The 24,857-nt window shown below is 40.4% G+C and overlaps 1 protein-coding gene across 7 annotated transcripts in view; it reads right to left on the reverse strand.

Annotated features, from left to right (window-relative positions):
* Positions 1-24,857, reverse strand: part of GLI3 (GLI family zinc finger 3) — a 223,574-nt gene that overhangs the window by 39,639 nt on the left and 159,078 nt on the right. For all 7 annotated transcript variants that reach the window (XM_056520514.1, XM_056520513.1, XM_056520512.1 and 4 more), the window contains one exon: positions 12,530-12,731. In XM_056520514.1, coding sequence (XP_056376489.1) covers positions 12,530-12,731 — 202 coding nt within the window. The remainder of the gene's footprint in view (positions 1-12,529; positions 12,732-24,857) is intronic.

Consider the following 24,857-nt stretch of genomic DNA (forward strand, 5'->3'; position numbering starts at 1 on the left):
AAGGTCCGACTCAGCCAGATTGTCACCTAAAAAGAATTTCCGACAGAGCAGCTTGCATTAAAACCTGCTGTAAGACTGCTGATCAATGCATTTCAGTGTGGGGATATTCCGATGGGAGATCCCGTCTCTCTCTTCCAGTTTAACATCATTAAATGTCTATTAAAGCCCATTATGCATGCTAATACCTGTCATCACTTCATTACTCCTCTGTGTTCCTGAGCCTACGGTTCAATTCTGAGGAAAATTATATAACAGCATAAAGACTTCACTCTGCAAGCAGGCATTGCCAAACCACTCTTTATTGCATGCTCCTCAAGTAAATTGTTCCCAGTGATACAATCCAGTTGCTAATAGAAGATAACAAGAATCTAAGTTTAATTCTCACATTTTCTTCTTTATGCAACTGTACACCTTCGGACTAGATGTGGGCTTTTTTTCTTGTTCTTTTTTTTAAAATAGGTTTTATGTCCCTACACTTCCTCCACTTGCTTTTACTTTAAGTGTTAGTGTTTTATGTATTATGCAAAATAAGAAGTTAAATCCTTACATGCGCTGTATGCAAATTAGCTTGTAGGATTCATGGAGGTGGAGCCATTCAGTAGAGGTGTCAGGGTGACCAGGCTGTAAGCACACTAAATCTGGCCTGGCTGATCTTTTAGAAGAAGGCCTCAAAAGATATATCCTAGAGACAGGTACCTCTGAGGAAGCTTTGTCCCACAGAGATACATGTGTGGCTTTTTTACCCACATGAATCACTTATTGATATTTCATTTGTGGGATACATTTATCTTAGGGGGGTCTCTGATCTGGCACTTCATCCTTTTACTGTTATTTGTTTTGTGTTACTGTTTATTTATAGTATTATATTTTCAAGTGTGTTGTTTTACTGGACCCTATGAAGCACCTGTTTTAAATATTTGTACAGTGTTGAGCTTTTTACGTTTTTTTTTATGTCTTGTTTTCAATATTTGGTAATACTTTAATAAAATATCTGGTATTTTGAAAGAGAACTTGATGGCATAGATCTGTCTTTCTTTTCTTTCCTTTTGGTTGGTAGCCTTCCATACACTAATAAAGCCAGACTGGCCATGTTTATAGTCTGGCCACCATGGAACTGCCACTAAGTAGTTCCATAATTATGATGCATACAAGGTTTGGCTCTGTCCTGAGATGTCCGTTGAACAGTGGGAGGAGGTTCAGGCGTCTCACACCTTGGTTCCTCCAGCGGCCAAAAATAAATTGATTCAGTTATTTATTATCCATTACAGCTATAATACTCCTGTTAGACTGTTGGCTATGGGTTGTTATGACTCAGCGGCATGTCATCGTTGTCATGCGCCTAGGGCAGACTTTTGGCATCTCATCTGGGACTGCACCTATGTGGTGCAGTTTTGGACGGAGGTCCTTCAGCTTTTAGCTACTTTTGTATAACCTACACCCCCTAGAGACCCTCTTCTTTGTCTTCTTTGGTATCCTGGATGAGGAGGTGTGGCCACATCATGTCCGAATACTTCTCAGGGAGTCTCTGTTTCTAGCACGTAAAGTGGTGGCCCTCCGTTAGATGGATCTTAGACCTTCCACATGTTCTAAATGGAAGAAACTAGTTAACGGGACTCTCCCGTTTATGCATATTGTCTATAAGAATAGAAAATGTCCTGATAAGTTCTACAAGGTGTGGGGTGATTGGTGCTCCTCTCACACAGTGTGCACCTCCTGAGATGCGTAACCTATGCTCCTTGATACCGTAATTGAAAGCTCCTTTGTCTGCCGCCTGTGTCAATCCCCCCCCCCCCTTTTCTCTATCCCGTCATTGTACAGGCAGCCTTGACACAGGCATCCGGTATGTTATGTAATCTGTTTTTGACGGATTGGGTAAGACGGAAATGTTTTGCACATTTGCAGGACTGAATAGTTATGTTTTATGTTCTATTTTTATTGATGCCGGACTATCCTATATATTTTTCTCCGAGTATACACTTGGATCGATTACCTTTATACGTCAATGCGTGAGATGTATACTGTATTTTCTCTGTATTTAACACCTCAGTATTGATGCTCTCCCTACTGTAAACCGGTGGTTTTTTACTGTTCCAATAAAACGAATAATGAAAAACAAGGTTTGGCTTTGTGTGAAGGGGCGTGGCTTAACTATGGACCAATAATAAACCTGTACGCCCCTGAAAGACCAGGCCTGTTTTTTCAAATCGGGGATGTCTGTCTTTATTAGAGAATAACTCTGGTAACGTTTTGCCAATCACAATAATTCTAACATAGTTTTTTTGTCACAAGTTGTCCTTCATGTACATAGTAAAAGTAAGCTGATATCATTTGTAGTTTTTTTTTACAATGCAAAAAAATCATGAAATTTTTACAAAAAATTACGATGCTATTTTTACACTTATTGGTTGCATATATTTATACATACTGACCAAATAGTTTATGAAACTTATACTTTCAGATGTCTACTTTATTTTGACGTCATTTTTTAGTTTTTAATTAACATTTTAAATTAGTTAGAAGCCTAACAATTTAACTTGAAATTCTTAAAATTTAGAAAATTTGAAAAGTACATCTTTTTTTATGTACTATGCAAGGTTTGCAGAAATTAAAAGGTAGTAAAACATAGGAACACCCCCCCCCCAAATGACCCCATCTTAAAAACTAGACCCCTCAAGGTATTCGCTAGGGGGTACAGTGAGTATTTTAACACCATAGTTTTTTGGCAGGAATTATTACAAAGTCAGTGTTAAAAATTCGAAAATTGCAATTTTTCACAAATGCATCATTTGGGGGGCATATTTTTTGTACATCACTTCTGATATTGAAAGAAATGCACCCTATATTTTATTTAGCTGCTTGTCCCATGTTCGGAAATACCCCCGCTTTGGCCATATATGGTTCCTTGGCCGCGTGGTAGGACTCAGAAGGAGAGGAGCGCCATTTGGCTTTCAGGGCAGAACAGTACCCCCACCCCCACAAGTGACCCCATTTATATACCGCACCCCTACAAGTTATTGGCTGGACCAGGGACCTCTCTGATTGGTCCTTGGTCGGCTGGCAGTATAACGCGTCTGTCTGTGACAGATAAGGCTCCTGATGGATATATCTGCCATGTTTTAGGAATAAGCAACCGCTCATGGCGAATATATCCATTACTGCTGCGGCTGGGTAGCTCAGTGTGTCTGCTCATGACTGCTGGCGGGAAATCCGCCGCTATGAGTGGATGCACAAAGCTACCCAGCCGCAGCAGCAAGCTCATTACCGTGACTGCTGCATAATGTGTAGGATCACGTGGCGGACATCCGCAGCATATTACATGCTGCGGATGTCCGCCAATGCGATCCTACACATTATGCTTTTTTTTTTTTATTAGATTCATTTAATAAATGTATTTTTAATATATATATTTTTTTTTACACTTTTATTACATTTTTATTTATTTTGACACTTTTATTTTATTTATTTATTTATTTATTTTTACACTTTTTAATGCTTTGGAATACTTAGCATTCCAAAGCATTGCAGTTATATGCTGCCTGCCAGTTTTCACTAGCAGGCAGCATATTAGGACGTGCCTCTCAGGCAATACCCAGGGCAGACCTGGGGGTCTTTGTAGGACCCCCGGCAGCCCAGGTATGCAGCAGCACCCCGCGATCGCGATGCGGGGTGCTGCAGAAGAGACAGAGGGAGCCCCCTCCCTCTGTCAGAACTCCTTACAGCGCGCGGTCACTTCTGACCGTGGCTGTAGGGGTTAAACTGTCAGGAGTGAAGTGAACTTCACTCCCGGCAGTGCGGCCACACACAGCACCCCGCGATCGCGCTGCGGGGTGCTGCAGAGGAGACAGAGGGAGCCCCCTCCCTCTGTCAGAACTCCTTACAGCGCGCGGTCACTTCTGACCGCGGCTGTAAGGGTTAAACTGTCGGGAGTGAAGTGAACTTCACTCCCGGCAGTGCGGCAGGTCCCGGCCAGCCGCGTATTACACGCAGCACCCCGCGATCGCGATGCGGGGTGCTGCAGAGGAGACAGAGGGAGCTCCCTCCCTCTGTCATAACACTTACAGCCCGCGGTCACTTCCGACCGCGGCTGTAAGGGTTAAAACTGCCGGGACCGAAGTTTACTTCGGTCCTGGCAGTGCAGCAGGGTCCCGGCTGTGTGATACAGCCGAGTCCCTGCCGCGATCGCGTGGGTGCACTGGGCAGCACCCACGGGAATAATGGACGAGTATAGACATCCAGGTGCGGGAACGCCCGCCAACCTGGACGTCTATACTCGTCCATGGTCGTTATCGGGTTAAATGGAGATACAAATCTACACCAACTTTGCACTGGATTTATTAAGAGGTATGCAACTTTTAGTAGATTAAGTGCAGCGGATGTGGGTGGGATTTCACAAGCAGTATAAGAAATGCTACTCTTCCTCCTTATATGTTTAGTATTCAGTGTTCTTTGACACAGGGCAAAGATTGAGCTCTGACCCCCAAGGCAGAACTATTTTCCTTTGGCCCCTATCACACCCCTCAGAAAACAGGGGAGCATATTCCACCAGCCCCTCCACTTAGACACACATCCCTAGCCCATCGGGGCTCACAGTCTATTTTCCCATGCATACTCTATGGTTATTTTCACGGGAAGCCAATTGATCAGTTTGCTTTTGGATTGTAGGGAAAACTGGAGAATCTGTACAGGCTTAGAGAAAACATATAAAGTCAATAAAGATGTTGCTTTGGCAAGGTTTTGACTCAGGGAAATACAGATATATCCATTCATGCAGCAAGCTTGTAAATTAATGAAGCCTCCGCTACTGCACAATGTTTTATTTTCTATAATTTTAAAAACCCATTTAAGATGTCTTTCCCGTCTGCTATGTGCTAGATAAAATAGTGGATGGCCAGTATAGTGGACTTTGAAATGCTTTGTTTTTCTCCTGTAGATTAGCAGTCACTTCTAAGATAAATGAACACCTCTCACATTCAGCCACATTAGATTAAAATATACACATTTTATAATTACGGGCAAATTAACTCATTAAAGCAAATAATACCAACGATTTTCATTATTATGCCTTCTTGATAAAGCGCAGCCCAAAACAGGACTGATTCCGAGTAATTATATTACTATTATTATGACTTGCAAGAGCTTTTTGTCGTTTAGGACAGACTATCATTAGAAATACCCTAAGAGAATGTTGGCAGTATTTGAACAAAACTCTTTTCATTTTACTCCGTGCTACTTTTTTTTTTCTCTTCATAATGCAAAGCCCAAACATGGGGAACATGGTAATTGTTCTCTGCAAGAGTTGGGAGGAAATCAGTAATAATGTTCAGTTATTACAAGCCCATAGTCCCTGCCAGTGTTCTTGAAAGGAACTATGAATGATTACAGGCTGACTTTGCTAAGGTAACCACTACGGATGATTGATAGGGCATTAATCAAAAGATGCATATCAGCTTCAGGATTTGTTCACAAGCTCCCTTCTAATAGCTGATTTCATGTTCACTGACTTCTATGCCAGTTTGTTCAATGTATTCTTCAATGTACAGTACAAACCATTCATCACACGGCACAATGATTTAATGCTCCCTCTTCCTTTCAGTGAACATATATTACAAAGTGTAACTAGCCTGTTCTGTTCATTAAAACGCAGGAAAACAATGTCATGTGTGGATTTAGAAGATCATTCTGCATTGATAGAGAACAAATATATGCTGAGAAATAGGGAGTCCTTCACTGAATCCTTACAGCTTAGTATTTATTTCCAGAATATTTCATTTTCCCAAATCTATATAAATAAACCACCTAACCATTGCTGTCACTTACAATATTTTCCCCCATTCAGCTCTATATTCTATACAGTTATTCTGTCGTGTACAGATAATAAATTCATGCATGAAAAATGCTAGGTAAGATAAAAGGTTGTAAAAGTTATATTAAACCCAGTGCTCATATACTTAGATAATAATTTAAAGGTGTTGTCCTAGGATAACAAGTTATCCACCTTTTGTTGTACTTAGTTATCATAGACTCGACCAACATACTCGACCAGCACTCTGTTTAAACCTGGGCACCTGGATACCCCAATTCTCATAAGCAACGGGGTTCCAGCAGTTGGGCACCACATATAAGGCTCTTATCATCTATTCAGAGGATAGGATATTAGTTGTAATCTTGGAATAACCTATTTAAATGTTTATTGCATATTAGCCTAAACGCATCTTCATGTCAATCCTTCTGATAATATACATCATCTTAAATGTGAGGGAGCTTCTCTATTTTTTACAACGCTAAAGATGCCCATACACCTTCAATAGTTGTTTGGCCAACAGCTATCTTTATCTGTTCACCCCATAAACATTTATGTCTTCTGAAAGAGGAGAGGGGATGTAAACCACTGTCAGACAGCTCTGGAGGCGGCTTATCTCCTGGAAATCAAAAAGGTCAGATATCTAAAATCCAACATGCTCAATCCTTCCCTCCAACATTATCTGTCTGGGAAGACTTTTTACTAATGTGTATGGTGGACTTTAGATCCCAGACATCATAAATAAAAAATAAGAAATAATGCTACACCGAGTTTTTATCCTGGAGGTAAGTATTTTATATAAAATATTAAACAAGCGTCCTGTAGACAAGTTTTCCCCTATACATTATGAATAATATGCAAGCGAATAATAGAGCTATAATGTAATATATTAAGTATATCAAGTATAAATACACATTTGTATCAAAGCTCCATATAGTAAAATAGCACTAATATATGAACTCCCACTAATATAACAAAAAACAAGAGCACACTGGAGTCATTTATGAAAAAAGTATCAATATTTTATTTAACAATGACAGAATGGTCACTCAGACCTAAAAGACAAAAACCATCTACTGGTCTGGTGGTCCAACAATGATGCATAAAGGGGTTATATGATAAAGACAAATTGCAAACAGTGCCAGCCAAGTGGCCAAATATTGCACATATACCCAGTTAACAGCAAATTGTAAACCTCTATGCACACCACAAGATCGTATAGTAACAGGTGATACCCACAGGAAAGCGGAATTGCCCCCACTCCAACGTCCGTTTCAGCTATGCCGCCTTCTTCCAGGATTTTATTATGAATACTATGTAAAGAAGTGGTCCTCCACTTGTGGCCCCCAGAGCTGTTGTGAAATGCCCAGGCAACTAGAGGTTAAAAGCTGTAGTTTTACAGGTGAAGGGCCACTGACCAGGCGAGTAAATTTATGTGCATTTGTGCTTGATGAACAATGGCATAGACAAGCCTGGTTTGAGATGAGCTGTATATTTTTACTCATAGTACAGTGGGAGATTTTATTTAGCTTTTGTGATACCAATTTTTTTGGTGGTCAAAAAAAATATCACAAATGATAGAACAAAACGTTTGGTTCAGAATGTTGCAACTTTTGTCCCCTCTTTACACTGCCGGTGAGCCTTATTGAGAAGGAAGTGTGGTCTCTTAAGTCCCAACGGATTTGACATAATGTACTCCAGGAGCTGGTGTAAAATATTATGGATTCTAGCACTTGAGTGCACTTTGCATTAAAGGGGTACTCCGCTGCTCAGCGTTTGGAACAAACTGTTCCAAATGCTGGAGCCGGGAGCTTGTGATGTCATAGCCCCGCCCCCTCATGCCATCATGCCCTGCGTCCTCAATGCAAGTCTATGGGAGGGTACGTGACAGCCATCACGCCCTCTCCCATATACTTGCATTGAGGGGGCATGGCTATAACTTCACGAGCTCCCGGTGCCGGCTCAAGCGTTCGGAACAGTTTGTTCCAAATGCTGAGCAGCGGAGTACCCCTTTAAGACTGACTTATGTTGATCCTAAGGAACTCCCCCTTATACTTTCATGTTTATGCCTCATAGAACCATGTTAAGAGTATCCAAGTGCTTCCAGGGCCAAAAATAAATTTTATAGCTATCCAAATTTTATGTTTAAGCACATCAAATATCTGCTGGTTACTATTCTTTCACATAAAGTAAATGTAGATTCTTGTGGGAAGGATAAAAACAAGAGGAGAAAGAGGTAAGCTCCATCATGTTACTATAAACCCAAGGAGACGGACAGCTCATTATGCTGTTACTGACAGCTGCAGATGGGGAGAATTTATCATCTCACTCTACTTCTCTGCAAAATTTCCCTCTGTAATAACAAGGCAAAATTTACACTTTCGCTGGGTCGTACAGTCTGTGGCTATTAATCCTCTGCTACAAATTCATTTCTAAATTAAAAGTCCTGTGATTCTAAGTTGCAATAAAAAATGACAGAGAATAGTAAACATCACTAAACATTCACTAAGGTAAATTAAAATGCCCCTAAAGTTTATAGAAGTCTGAAATAGTTTTTGACACTTTTAAAATTCTGATTTGTATTAACTGTGGCTTAAAGCATGACAATCACATTATAGCGGGTTCACAGAATCCAGAGCTGATGATATAGGAAACCATTTGCTCCTGACCGTAGTGCTGATATTTTTCTCTACTGGGGAACTGATCACTAATTTAGGGAGCCATGAAAATAAACGCTACTAATATCATTCTACCAGTATGTACATTTTCTGGAGATATAGTGCTAATTATTTGCAGCGACAAATCAATTAGATATTTCTGATAATGGGAATATTGCTCCCACTTTTGTAATGATATATTTTCTCCTACCAATTTTAAAATACAACAATTGTCACAACAAGTCATTTATCCACCACAACTGTTGGAATAATTTTGACCCGCCTCAATTGATTGGCTAAGCAGCATTTCCTGTGTGTCAACACTTCATCAGAAAGCAATGAGAAGCCATCAGAACAACAGAGGCAAGGGATTCTGTTGATCCTGACCCCTCTGAAAATGGTCAAGATATTTCTATTTTCTTTTTGGTGCAGTATGCTACAATATTTTGGGGTAGTCTACTTATTAATCTCCCCAGTATTATGAAAAATATCTTTCATATCTTCTGAAGTACATGCTTCACTTTTGTTTGCTGTTCATGGGCTGCCGCACAAGACCCTTTATATATAATAGAAGTTTCATAATATTACTTCAACATCCTCAGTCCTAGTGTTAGGTAATACATTTCTTTTCAGTGTACGTTTCAACAAAGACACTAGCTTCTTCCTATATTTGGCAGATCAGGCTGTCTGGAAGCCTCAAGCGCTGTCAATCTGCTATTTGCCTTGTATAGCGTTTTATTCCGAGTGTGATGTAAAATGAGTCATAGCTCTATTCCTTATTAGGTCAGCGTGTTGAGGACTAGCTGCATGTACATGACAAATATGCAACAGAAATAATAGTGCTGTATGCAGGGAACAGGACAAAGACACACTTCTATTGTGCTTGAAATATTTGAGACTTAGATATGGATTTATGGAAAGATTTTGCTATTTTGTGGGTCAGTGAACTGCATTGTAATTTTATTAAGATGTGGAGTCTCGAATTGCGAGCTTAACTAATTTAGAATAATAATAAAACTAAACATTACAGCCCTCATAATGAAAGCCAAACTTTGTGGCAATTCAGATACCGGTCACAGCTGTGGAATTTACCCAGAAACAGCTGTGAGTAAACATACAGTAACTGACTGTATTTCTTTCACAGGGAATTATTATTTTGCCCATGCAACATATTTATTTGCATCAACATAGTAAAATGATGCAGAAATACATGAATCCAAAAACGTGTTGCTGATGGCAATGTGCACTCAGTTATGCTCTGTTTAAATCTGGATCGGAACTCTTTTTGGAACAGAATTGCCATTGGTGTTGGTCATACAACAGATCTACCACTCTCTCTCGCTCCCTCTCTCTTTGTGTTGTGCTGCTATGATGGAGACCAATTGCCTTAACAAACACAGATGTCAGAAAAAGTTTATATGATTGCAGCATATTTCTTCTGTGTCTGGTGCTGCCAACCAAATGGCACATTATTTCTGTCACTTCGGGTATTCTATGCTGACCTTAACCCCTTAGAGTCCAATCCTATTTTGACCTTAAAGGGGTACTCCGGCGCTAAGACATCTTATCCCTATCCAAAGGATAGGGTATAAGATGCCTGATCACGGGGTCCCGCCGCTGGGGACCCCAATGATCTTGCACGCAGCACCCCGTTACAATCAGTCCCCAGAGTATGTTGACGGGTCTGATTACTGGCGATCACGGGGGGACATCCTGCTCCGCCCCTTCAATGCAAGCCTATGGGAGGGGGCATGACAGCTCCGGCCCCCGTGATCGCCAGTAATCAGACCCGGAGCGAACATGCTCCGGGGACTGATTAGAACGGGATGCTGAGTGCAAGATCACGGGGGTGCCCCAGCGTCAGGACCCCCGCCCTATCCTTTGGATAGGGGATAAGATGTCTTAGCCCTGGAGTACCCCTTTAAGGACCAGACCAATTCTATTTTAGCATTTTTGTTTTTTCCTCCTCATCTTCTAAAATCCATATTTCCATCTACAGACCCATATAAGGGCTTGTTTTTTGCGAGACCAATTGAACTTTGTAATGACACATTTCATTATACCTTAAAATGTACGACGAACCCCCAAATTTTTTTTGGGGGTGAGGAAATTTAAATAAAAACCACAATTTTGCTTATTTTGGAGGGTTTCGTTTTCACAATGTACACTTTACGGTAAAAAAGAAATGTTTTCTTTATTCTGTGGGTCAATATGATTAAAATGATACCCATCTTTACATACTTTTCTATTATTGTACGACTTTTAAAAATACCTTTCTTTTTACAAAATCAGTATGTTTAAAATTGTCCTATTTTGACCACCTATAACTTTTTCATTTTTCTGTATATGGGGCTGTATGAGGGCAAATTTTTTTCGCCATGACCTTTATTTTTTTTTAGCACCACTTTTCTGTATATGTGACTTTTTGATCGCTTTTTATTAACTTTTTTGTGTATGTGATGTGTATAAAAAGAAGCAAATTCTGTACTTTTTTTTATGTTAATGCCATTTACCATATGAGATCATTAACATTATATTTTGATATATCAGACATTTACGCATGCGGCGATACCAAATATGTTTAATTATTATTATTTTTAGGGGTAAAATGGGGAAAAGAGTTTTTTATTTTTATTTATTTTTATTAAAAAATTTTTGAAAAAAGTATCCAGAATTGACACAGAGTATCAACAATACAAAGTAAAACATTGTATACAAGATAAAAGACTGAGAAAACTCGGGTTGTGTATCATCAACAAAGTACAACAAAGCAAACAATGTTGTGGCTTGAAGTCCTAGGTACGGTCGGGTCTGTGTATGGGGATGTGGATATGGGACCTCGACACATATCAGCACATGACATCCGAATGGGGACTGATCCCCAAAAGGACAGTACCACAACAACAATTGTAAGAAGACAACTAAACAAAACTCAGTCCGTCGGGTGTCTCAGAAGGTTTTCCAACGGTAGATCATAAAAACACTCATCTAGCCCGATACAAAAGCGTACTTCAAGCCAGAGATAGAGCTTATGGAAATAGAAGGCAAAGAAAGAAAAAGAAAGGGAAGAAGGGATAGAGAAGATATGAGGGGGTAAGTGAGAATAGAGAAATGCAGAAGTCTCTCCTTTTTATCTGCTTTCAGGTGTGATCTTTATATTGCCCACACCTGTTACTTGCCCCACGTGAGTTTAAAGGAGCATCACATGCTTGAAACAATCTTATTTTTCCACAATTTTGAAAGGGTGCCAATAATTTTGTCCAGACCATTTTTGGAGTTTGGTGTGACATTATGTCCAATTATCTTTTTTTCCTTCCTTTTTTGGTTTAGTTCCAATACACACAAAGGGAATAAACATGTGTATAGCAAAACGTGTTACTGCAATCCTTTTCTGTGAGAAATACTTCATTTTCTAGAAAATATCAGGGGTGCCAACATTTACGGCCAAGACTGTATATATAGTAAAGGCCAGTTGGTATTGGTTAGCTTATTACTTTCAATAGATTTTTTTTTTATGTATTTGGGGCTAATGTAAATATACAGATAAATGATACTCATCTTCCCCAGGTCCTCCATAACCTCCAATCCAGCTCCTTCCAAAACTAGATGTCTCAACAGGACCTGCCTGCTCAGGCAATCACTGGCCAGGATGGGTCACCGCTGTGGCCAGTCACTGGCTAAGCATTGAGCACCTGCTCAAAAGGTCATCTCAGAAGCAAAGAGAAGCAGTGAGAGATCTAAAACGTGCTGGAATGGGATCTGCAGAGGACCAGGGTTGGATATTAGTTTATTCATTTATTTACATTTACATGAACCCCAGTAACATATAAAATGTTTTTGTTATACTGAAATACTCCTTTTAAGGGATTGTGCCTTTAAACTTTTTTGGTAAACATATATTTTAAGAAGCATTGGTGATTTTTTAAAATCTTTTTTTACATAGTGTTCTATCTACAGTCAGGAACAATTAAATATGACAAATTATCCCAAAAAACGATATAATAAATTGTTTATAAAATAAAACAATATGGTCAAGAGCAGAGTAAAGAAGAGTCCAAAAATATGGCTTTACCTTATTGCACTTGCGGATAAATGTCCATAAGAACCACTGGCTGAGGAGCTGCTGCGTGAGTTGTTAAGAATGGTAACAAGAGAGTTTGGAGACGTTCTGATCATGGTCTGAAGGTCAAAGCTGTGATCAGAGAGTGGGGATATAGACAATGTTCGCTTCCTGCTCGGTCGGGCTGTGAGCCTAGGGCTGGGAAACCTGGAGCCTGAAAAGAAGAGAAGAAGTTACAAATAACCATACCTCAGTATAGCTGCACATTTATATCAGTCTGCCAGATTTGGTCCACATGTATTCCACAGCTCTCCATAACAAATAGTGAAAGCCATGGCCCACATATTGTAAAAATATTTACTGTATTTAAGCCCTGAACAAATGTGTAACTTTATAAGCTGCAGAAAAATTGGGATGTGCAGATCTATTTTCTCTTAAAGCAAAGACAGAAAAGATGATGTGTAAATATATATTATTATTACAGTGCAGACCCAGTTTACTATAGAATGGGTCAAAATAGCAAGTAATTTTGACAAGTGCCTTCACTTTCCACCTGTGATCTACTGGCTACATTTGAGGAGAATTAGAAAGAAAAATGTATCTTCCCAAAGCTTTCCTCAAGGGAGCGTTGTTTATTAATGTGCAAGTGCATGATAAATTGCTAAACAAAGGGATAAGACTTCTATGTATTAGCCCTCTCATTTCTGGTGATTTATGAATCTGATGGCTGCTACGACATTCCATTCATTAATTCACCACAAGCGATGAGATGCTGCCGCTGCTGCTTGGGTTTCAGCTACTGACAAGCCTGCACTTTTTTTTTTTTTATATAAAAATGCAGAGCTGAAAATAAAGTAAAGGTCCAATTAAGGTATGCTCCTTTCCATTGTGGTCCAAAAGTAGTTTTCAAAGGACTATGGCCTTTTTGTGATTTTCCCCCAGCAACAAATCACAGCTCAGCTAATGAGCTGAGGTGAAGTGAAAGCTGAGCTGTGATTGGTTCTTGTGGAAAAAAATCACTCCATTTTTTCTCCCACACAATTTGATAAATCTGGGCCTATAACTTTACAAAACTGCATTTTTTGCGGAATATTTCACATCCGTTCTACACCTTGGAGGATGTCCCAGTGGTCAGACACGCATCGAGCAGCATGTTCCCTGTCAATGGGATAAGGTATACCATGCTGACATATGAATGCCCCTTTAATGGTATGGTGTCAACAAAAAATGACCTATGGCTTCAATCTAATTTTAATGTCTAGTTTAAAATACTTTATATTAAAAAAAGTAGTGATTTTCTTTTCCATTTTACTAACTATATTAGAAAATAATCCTAAAATCTAGCAGTTTCCACTTTGGCTACTAAGCCTAATAATAATCTGACAATCCCTGTTCTGTGCACATCACTTTCCAATAGTGTCCTCCTTATACTCACAGAGAGGATTATGGTGAAAGGGGACCCCTGTCTATAGATAAGATTGGATCAGACCATGCACAAATAGGCGATAGACACAGTTCATCTTCTTCCTCTGCCTGCCAATTGGCCTCTGCATAGGTTACAGAGCATGCCCCAAAAACTCCCCTATTATGCTATATCCAAGGGGCCTACTGTAAACATATCTCTCAATGCTGTTGAATAAGTCTCAAGCAAGATGGCTGCCCCCATAATAATGCACTTAAAATGTTATTAAAATTACAAATATTTAGTAGAAAGAGATGATAATTTAGGTGATACATTTACTTATAGTGCAGTTACCACCGATATTCCTGAAAACAGTTAAAAAGTGTAAAGTGTCACTTGGTCCTGGAATCTGTTGAATCCTGTGCAGCTTCAATAACACCTCATACAAGTCCACAGAAATAAATTACATATTTGCAGAAAAAACTGTCCAAGCTGATGTTTTACTATGTCTTATTAAAGGGAGGATGACATGACAGGGCAGCATTAGTTCTCATCCACTCATGGCATGTAACCCCATTATAGTCTTCCTGCTACAGAGGAGATTAACATAAGTTATCCACCGTGAATACAATTTATCTGCTGTTTAGATAAGGCCTTTGGCTCTCATTATAAACATAAACATGGGAGGATTTCTTTTATGCCCAGAGATAATTATCTGCTCAAAATGTTTTTCCAGTTAGGCCGACTGCAGAGCCTGTGCCTCTTCTGTTATGTTTCAGCAATTTTACCCCTGCATGAGAACTTTTTTTTTTTATTACAAAACTACATTACCCTGTATTTTTATTCATAAGGGCCTGCATGTTTATTCTGTAATACCAATGGAAAAAGAGGAAATATACAGGTTTCCCTGCATAGTGCAGATAAATGTGTTATACTTACTAGACCTATCCTGTGTAATCCTAAAAACTATTCTAAGGATGCACACAAAGGTGGACGCTATCCAATTTTGATGCTGGTCTTGATTAAATGTGCCCTGCCTTACTATGCGCAAAGTTTCTTAAGAGACATCTTATATTGTCCATGCACCAAACTTTGAAATCTATGACAGCTAAAAGCTGTTTGTGATTTCAGGCACAAAATGAGGCATTTACGAAATGTTTCAACTTTTCTACTGGTGTACAAGCCTTTATGAGTCCCGAATCCTCCTAGCAGTCTTTAAGTCAGTTTTTGGGATATTTTAGCAGCATTTTGCTACAAGTACAGAATTCAAATGTTCACTTGGAGGTCAATATGGGAATATGAAGCTCTCCACACAAAGTGCGCTGCATTTATTTCACTCAAGTGTTCAGATGCCAACCAATTGTTAGAAAGAGCAGAGAGAAAAGTGCACATGACTGAGACAATCCCATAGACTTACACTGTAAGTTTGTCTCATTTTGAGCGCTCTTCTCACAGATCGTTCAAGCTATCAATTGCAATCTGAACACAATTTTGACATGTCTCTACAACATGTCCAAAGCTTTATGAATTGACTGTGCCCATTTAAGTTTAGCACCTAGTGTCAGGCAGTGTCAAGAAAGACTTAGTAGAGTTGGAGAGGGTTAAAAGACAGTCAACTAGAATAATAAAAGGAATGGGAGGACTGCACTACCCACAAAAATTATCAAAATTAGGGTTCTTTAGGGAAGAGCCGACCAAATAACTGTGTATAAATATATCAGGGGCAATTGAGAAATCTCTCCCCTACTAATACGAAGGACTGTATCTATAACAAGGGGGCATTCTCTACATTTAGAGGAACTAGGGTTTCTACAGCAGCACAGAAAGGGATTATTTACCATAAGAGACAAGAGACTATAGAACTCTCTACTTGAGCAAGCGGTCATGTGAACTCAATAAAAGAGTTCAGAAGGGATCTGGGTATATGTTTTGGAGAGGAATAATATAATAGATAAAATAACTAGAGAAGGGTTGTAGATCTAAGGATTTATTCTGATTGCCAGATTTGGGTCAGGAAGGAATTTAGATCTCAAAGTTTGGTGTTTGGACAATATAGAATTAGGCCCCCTTACAATGTTGCCTTCATATGGAGTATGGCCCCTTCATATTGTCTCAATAGCATAGTAGGCCCCAAACATTGCCCCCATACAGTATTAGGCCCTGCACATTGCGACCGTAGAGTGTTAGGCCCCAAACATTGCCCCATTAAATATTATGCCCTGTACACAGCTCTATGTGGAAAAAAAACAACAACACGGCTCACACTCTCCACCGCAGCTTCTGTCACTCCTCTTTACTCTCAGCTTCCTGTGCAGACAGTGTTGTGCAGAGATGATTCCGCATAGGAAGCCTGGGCTGGAGTGAAGTCGCCGAGTTGCACATTCAACTATGTGTGCGCTTAGAGGCGTGCGCTTAGAGGCGCACTCAATGTTGAAAGTTGCGATAGCTCTGGGATTCCGAATGTTTTGCTTGGATCCCCTTCACCTGTGGGCCCAGTTACATCACTGCAAGGACCATGCTAGCACCATTCCTAGCACGCCAATTACTGGCTGACTGACAGCCCTAGGCCCACATGGATGCCCGTGTCCCTTATTTGGGTACCTGCTGTACCCTCCCCAAAGGTCCTAGTGTATGGGGGACAAATGAGAAATGGTTGAGTTACCATGTTTCACAGTAGTGATGTGGAGTCCTGTCACAGTGAAATACTATAGAAATAGGAAGTGGAGGTGGAGAACAGAGCATGCAACATATGAAGGGATTGTGGGGAGGAGGATGAAGGCCCCACCCCACCAGCCAGTCACTTGGGCACATGCCCATGTAAGCCAATGCAGACACAGAAGTGAAGGGAGCCAATGGGGACAGGACATGACAGTAAATAGCACTTGTAAAGTGTTACTGAACAGCTAGGATTAGGGACCTGTAACGTTTGCTAAACTTACAACTCCTGCAATGAGTAGGATTGGGCGGTAAACTGGGAAGTGCACAGCCGAGTGCTTCTCCTATCTATATCAAGATATTCGCAGGGTATCAGCACTTTTTTTTTTAGTCTGTAGTGTGTAGGATTAGTTTTAATTATAAATGTTTAACACTCTTTTGTGTAAAAAAAAAGTTTATGGTAAAATTCCTTGAATACACATTTACTGAAAATTCACTTATCTAGAAAATAAAGGCTGTGCTGGTCCCTGTTCTCACTGGAAAGATGGCCACAAACCCTTTTCATTTTATTAATGGGAGATTTGAAAACAGCAAAGTGGATGCATGTTGACATCCCAAATGAGTGTCAATGAAAACGTTTTCCAGTGAGCAGTTCATGATGTCACAGGAGTCTGTAGAAAAATAATTTTTATCTGAAAGTCAGCTCTTTCCTCTGTGGCTTCATGGATATTCTGATTTGATTAGGCTCAGGGGTTGTAAATATGATGCTGCGGGGGCATCAATCAAGCTCAAGGGAGGTGAAAATGATACTGTGGGGGCATTAATCTGGTTTAGGGGGGATATGAGGCTGAGGATACATAAAACAGGCTTAAGGGGTATGAATATGAGATTGAGGGGGCATGATCTGGGCTAGGGGTGTAAATATGAGTGGGGCAACAGAAATTCACACCCCCTAATCCTAGCATTCACACCCTTTTTTTTTATATGAAAGTCACAATCACCTGATTATTATGAAGAATGTAAAACCACATAGTAAATTCTTTATATCTCGGGAACAGGGTGGGCATGGCAAAAAATTATAAATAGCACTGGAATCAGGACATCCAAAATGATTAAAAACTCAATTTTGTTTATACTAACTACAGGTGCTCCAAGGTCTAGGGTATGTGTGTATACTCTAGACCAGTGGTTCTTAACCTGGGTTCGATCGAACCCCAGGGGTTCGGTGAGTCAGTCTCGGGAGTTCGGTGGGGGAGGCCCGCTGGATGTTTTTGCCTCGGCACATCCCTGTGTTCCGAAAGATGCTTTCGGAACACAGGGACACCTCTGTTAAGTCCCTACGGCCCCGCATTTACTTTAAAAATGCGGGGACTGCCAGGGAACTAGCGCATGCAGGGACGTCACTCACGTCCCATGCGTGCGCCCATGGCAACTGAGCGCAGAGGAGTGGAGAAGAAACAAGATGGACGAGCGCTGGCAGTTGGTAAGTGTTTACCAGCGGCGTGTCAGCTTTGGTGTTCCGACCAGTGATCCTCCGGTCCTGCTATGGCCGGACCCGAGGAGTGGTGGTCGGAAGACTGAAGTGGGGCAGTACACAGGCATACAGCCTCCAGCCATACTGTATGGCTGGAGGCTGTATGTCTGTGGGGGGAACTATACTGCCAACGTAATGTGGGGGACTATACTGCCAGCCTAATGTGGGGGACTATACTGCCAGCCTAATGTGGGGGAACATACTGCCAGCCTAATGTGGGGGACTATATTGCACGTAATGTGGGGGAACATACTGCCGGCCTAATGTGGGGGGACTATATTGCACCTAATGTGGGGGAACATACTGCCAGCTTAATGTGGGGGACTATATTGCACCTAATGAGGGGGAACATACTACCAGCCTAATGTGGCAGACTATATTGTACCTAATGTGGGGGAACATACTGCCAGCCTAATGTGGGGGACTATATTGCACCTAATGTGGGGGAACATACTGCCAGCTTAATGTGGGGGACTATATTGCACCTAATGTGGGGGAACATACTGCCAGCCTAATGTGGGGGAACACTGCCTCTCTAATGTGGGGGAACACTGCCTGCCTAATGTGGGGGAACACTGTCTGCCTAATGTGGGGGAGCACTGTCTGCCTAATGTGGGGGAACACTGCCTGCCTAATGTGGGAGAACACTGCCTGCCTAATGTGGGGGAATTCTGTCTGCCTAATGTGGGGGAACACTGCCTGCCTAATGTGGGGGAACACTGCCTGCCTAATGTGGGGGAACACTGCCTGCCTAATGTGGGGGAACTCTGTCTGCCTAATGTGGGGGAACACTGCCTGCCTAATGTGGGGGAACTCTGCCTGCCTAATGTGGGGGAACACTGCCATTGTTGCGAAAATGACATGAGAGTGGCACTTCCAAGGTAAAGCCACGCATTTCTGAACTGGTCTCTGAAAGACAACAGCAGAAGTCACACTGATTTGCAGTAAATATTCATTATGTTTTTGTGTGAAAATCATGTTTTCATGGTTTTGTTCTTTGTTCTTAATGGTTTTGTTCATTTTGTGCACCTATGTATAAATATATACTTAAATATATACCTCCTATGTTTTGAATTTGAAAAAAAATCACATTTTATTTTTCCAATTAAGAAGGGTTCGGTGAATGTGCATATGAAACTGGTGGGGTTCAGTACCTCCAACAAGGTTAAGAACCCCTGCTCTAGACCCTAGTAAATGATGGCAGGTCTACTGACACCATGCAGTGCTCTTAAGTTTTTATTTCTAGAATGAGAGTATATAATTCAGACAAGGAATATACAACCCTTTTTTTTTTTTTTAAGCGTCCTTGTGATTCTAAATACCTAGGTCCACTTTTCAACTGACCTAAATTGACTGTATTGTAGTTTGTGTCCCTTAACACTAGCTAGGAGGTATACAAACACTAATGCTGACAGAAAACTTGTACTCCCCTGTATTACAGAGGTTAACTTTGATCTTTAAGTCTGACTGGAAAAGGTTTCCTTTCCTCCAGTGATAAATGATAGGACATTCAAAGCCCACCTAAATGACAATTAATTTAGAGACCGGGGAAATTATTTTAATTGGTTTTCCCACTAGCCTTTGTCTAAATAAAAACAACCATCATCCATTACCTGACTTCACACATTCCCATCATGTGAAGAAAACAAGACTGTGTCAATTGCTTTTGTTTTTCTCAGCGTTTCAACTTAATTTGTCTTTCTAGTCATTAGCACAGTTCTGGCAAATAATTAGCATTAGTGGAGATTGAGTGCAATACACTTACACAATACAAACCTTCCAAAAAGATAACAAATTAAAAAAAGACATATTAATAAGTTACAAAGGAGAGTTACTAAGTATGCTCATTAAAACAGAAAGACCAAAATGTAATTAGATGATTTTATTTTAGTATTCCAATGCATTGTGCACATTCATTCATTTTTTATCTTTTAGCATTTATCTTTTTTCTTTGTATTTGTTCAGCTATCATCCTGCAAGATAATATAAGTGCTATCAACTACCCCTTATTTCAAGTGTTAGACCTCCTACTAATAACCATATTACCATACTGCTTCTTATAAATTTTGAGTTGTGAAAAGCCTATTCAAAGGTACTCAAAGTTATCTACAGGGATCTACTTCAGCTCTGTATTTCTTCAACTTTATATGGAAACATATGGGGGAGATTTATTAAAACTTGTGCAGAGGAAAAGTTGACTAGTTGGCCATAGCAACCAATCAGATTTCTTCTTTCATTTTTGAAAAGGCCTGTGAAAGATGAAAGAAGTGATCTGATTGTTGCAACTGGTCAACTTTTCCTCTGCACTGGTTTTGATAAATTTCCCCAATAGAGATTTTTTATCAAAGACATTTTTTTTTTATTACATGCTGTATTATGCAGACTTTCTACTCAAAGAAATATTGCTTATTTTTTTTAAATAACTGTTTATTTCTTTTAGGAAATAATTTTGTAATAAAAAGCCCCAGAGTTTAAAATGGTGGCACATGGAGTCACTGGTTCTGCACAATGTGTGACACATTGCAACTGTAGAATAACATCCATTTCTATGTTTCTCCTTTGCAGGGTTTACTCTGGGCAGCCCAGTTTCCTCATACATTTAAAAAAAATAAGCAAAAAACGCCAGAAAAAACACCACAGCATTTACCTGTGTTTGAGGTTTTTTTTCTTGCGTTTTTTTGCATTTGAGTGGAAATAGCATTTTTGGCCCCTTTGGCGTTTTTTTTTGGTAACCAAAATTTGTTCGATACCAAAAAGAAAAAAAAAATGAAAATGTATTTAACGAAATTTATGTTTTTTTTTTATAACAAAATGTTTATACATTTTTAATAAAGCGTGTGTGTGTTTCACTTTATTTTTTACATTTTTAGGCAGTACTACTACTCCCAGCATGGAACAGACTGTTCCATGATGGGAGTAGTAGTACCTGTACTAATAGAAATATCTAATAGACAATCGTCCATAATATAGCAGTGATACATAATACAGCGCTCGCATCTCTGCTCTGTACTCCGGCCGGCCAATGATATGAATAGAACATCACTCATTCATATTTTCTGCCCAGAGTGGGGATTGGCCGGATAGAAACATAGAATGTGTCTGCAGATGAGAACCATTTGGCCCATCTAGTCTGCCCAATAATCTGAATACTATGAATAGTCCCTGGCCCTATCTTATATGAAGGATAGCCTTATGCTTATCCCATGCATGTTTAAACTCCTTCACTGTATTTGCAGCGACCACTTCTGCAGGAAGGCTATTCCATGCATCCACTACTCTCTCAGTAAAGTAATCCTTCCTGATAATACTTTTAAACCTTTGCTCCTCTAATTTAAAACAATGTCCTCTTGTGGTAGTTTTTCTTCTTTTAAATATGCTCTCCTCCTTTACTGTGTTGATTCCCTTTATGTATTTAAAAGTCTCTATCCTATCCCCTCTGTGTCTTCTTTCTTCCAAGCTATACATGTTAAGGTCCTTTAACCTTTCCTGGTAAGTTTTATCCTGCAATCCATGTACTAGTTTAGTAGCTCTTCTCTGAACTCTCTCAAGAGTATCTATATCCTTTTGGAGATACGACCTCCAGTACTGCGCACAATACTCCAAGTGAGGTCTCACCAGTGTTATGTACAGTGGCCTGAGCACTTCTCTCTTTCTACTGCTTATACCTCTCCCTATACATGGTGGCAGCCAATCCCGGCTCTCAGCGGGAAATATGAATGAGTGATGTTCTATTCACATCACTGGCCGGAGTATAGTGCAGAGATGCGAGCGCTGTATAGAGCTGCTCCACATCTCTGCAATAGATAGGACGATCGCATCAGGTGTCAGGAGTGATACCCGCTGTGATCTGTCCTTAATTGCAGGTACTAACTACTACTCCCAACATGGAGCACACTCTGCTCCATGCTGGGAGCTGTAGTACCTGCATTAATAGACAGATCACAGCGAAAGTAACTTCTGACACCTGTTGCGATCTGTGAAATCATGCAGGTACTACAGCTCCCAGCATGGAGCAGAGGGTGCTCCATGTTGGGAGCAGTAGTACCTACAGTTAAGGAAAGATCACAGCGGATGTCACTCCTGACACCCACTGTGATCCTCCTGTATTATGTATAGATGAGGGCGACTGGCCGCTCTTCTATGGTCCTCTGCACTGACGTATATATACACCTATTCATTTTTCCCACAGAGAGTTGTGATTGGCTGGAACCATCTGGCCAATCACAGCTCTCTGCGGGAAATATGAACAGGTGTATATATACGGCAGTGCAGGGGACCATAGAAGAGCGGCCCGCCACATCTATAAATTATACAGAAGGATCGCAACAGATTCGGGTGATCTGTCAATTAGTGTGTTCCATGCTGGGAGTAGTAGTGCTACCTAAAAAAAATAAAAAAATAAAGAAAAAGTGAAAAACACACACACACACACACTACATTTTAATTATTGTTGGCTACATTTTTAGTGCCCTGCCTGTACACATAAATTGATCCCTATTTTAAAAATTAATAAAAAAGTTTTTATACAAAAGATACATTTTGTTAGATACTATTTTTTCCATCACTACTATACTTTTTTTTTAATGGTACCCTACGAAATTTTATTAAAAAAGATATTTCCATCACTTTTTTGGATCGCCAAAGTCCAAAAAAGAATCAAAACCGCCTGCAAAAACACGAAAGTTAAAGGGGTTATACACCATAAGGTGATTTTAGTACGTACATCGCAGAGAGTGATGGACATGCTAAGGAAGGATCTGCGCTTGTCTTAGGGCTAAATGGCTATGTCATGAGATCACCATAACACTGTGGCTAGCTTTTTGTGAACTTGTATTTCCTGTTTGATTTGTGTTTTTTTTTTACTAAAAATCCCTCAATGCCACATCAGCCACACCACCAATTGAAACAAAAGACCTGTGGTTTTCAATCAGGGTGCCTACAGCTGTTGCATTAGTTGCAGAATGATGGCTCCACCCATTGAAGCAGACAGACTTCCTATCATCGGCTGACTAGTGAGTCAGGTCTAGGCCGCATTGCAAGCTGGGAAAAATCCGAGACAAGAGTCATTTTGTATGCTGGTAAAAATAAATAGTGGGGTGAAAATCACAGAAGAATTGTGAGAAAACCGTCGCATACAGGTACAGACACTATATTATGAACTACACTAACTTCACAGCCTCTGTAGCATAAATAAAAAAATAAAATAAAATAAAAAATACTGGAATACCCCTTTAAAACCCACATGGCGTTTCTCTTGGCGTTCTTTCACTCCCATAGACTTCTACGGGAATAAAACGCCATGATTTCAGGGGAAAAAAACGCCATTGGCTCAACATGCTGCGACTTAGCAAAATTGTCAAGAAGCTAAAAAAGAGTGAAAAAACGCCAAAAGAATAAAAAAAAAAAAACCCAAACTGAAAAACGGCAAGTGGAAAAAGAATTTAGCGATTTCTCATTGATTTACAGCTAACATCTGGCCGCAGCGTTTTTTGGCTGAAAAAACACCATGTGGCAGATTTGGTGTTTTCTTGGCGTTTTCCCCCCCAAAAAAACAAGTAGAAACTTAGCCTAACGGGGACAGGGATTAGCGTGAGGTATGATAGTATAGTGGAAATGTTGATAATATAAATAAAAAATCGAGTAAGTACTGAGAACCAAAAATTCTTAGGGGGAAATTTATCGTTGTCTGTGTAAATTAATACATTTTTTTCTTTAACCCCGTTTGCCTGTGTGTATGTCATGTGTACTTCTCCAAACAGGTAAAACCAATGATAAATTTCCCCCTTAATGTTTCCTTAAGGTGTCTGTATAAAAGAAAGGATCATACTATAAAGGTGGCTTCTTTATACCACTGATTTTATAGGATGTAAGTATCTCTTTATAGTCCTAAGTATGGGTACCAGAGTCACAAGATATAATAATAGTTCAGTATAAATTAGAAAAAAAAGCTTTTTGGCTGAACATTTCATTCCTGTCTTCAGTTTTAGTCTGACATTCTTTGTCTGCTTTGCTGAATAGTTTAGTCTAACATTTATTCAATAATCCCTTCTTTAATGAGCTTCCTCAAAAGTTGACCAATTAAATGTAAGTGCATTTGTCTGGTTTGGGTGTTGTACCATCTTTAAAGGAACTCTGTCACCAGTGTCACCTGCACTAACCTGTCGGTACAAACAGGTAGTGCAGGTGACACTGATGACAACGGTACTTAACTTGTCCCGTTCCGTGCAGGGGATCTCCAGTAATCTTCTCCATTAGCTTAAAGGGGTACTCCGCCCTTGACATCTTATCCCCTATCCAAAGGATAGGGGATAAGATGTCAGATCGCCTCGGTCCCGCTGCTGGGGAGCCCCGGGATCCCCTCTGCGGCACTGCGCTATCATTACAGCACAGAGCGAGTTCGCTCTGTGCGTTATGACGGGCGATACAGGGGACGGAGCAGCGTGACGTCATGGCTCCGCCCCTCGTGACATCAGGGCCCGTCCCCTTAATGCAAGTCTATGGCAGGGGGCATGACGACCGCCACGCCCCCTCCCATAAACTTGTATTGAAAGGGGCGGGCCATGACGTCACGAGGGGCAGAGCCGTGACGTAACGATGCTCCGGCCCCTGTATTGCCCTTCATTACGTGCAGAGCGCACTCACTCTGTGCTGTAATGATAGCGCAGTGCTGCAGCGGGGATCCCGGGGATCCCCAGAAGCGGGACCGCGGTGATCTGACATCTTATCCCCTATCCAAAGATGTCTAGGGG

This window comes from Hyla sarda, chromosome 5, assembly GCF_029499605.1.
Source record: "Hyla sarda isolate aHylSar1 chromosome 5, aHylSar1.hap1, whole genome shotgun sequence".
In the NCBI taxonomy this organism is placed as follows: domain Eukaryota; kingdom Metazoa; phylum Chordata; class Amphibia; order Anura; family Hylidae; genus Hyla; species Hyla sarda.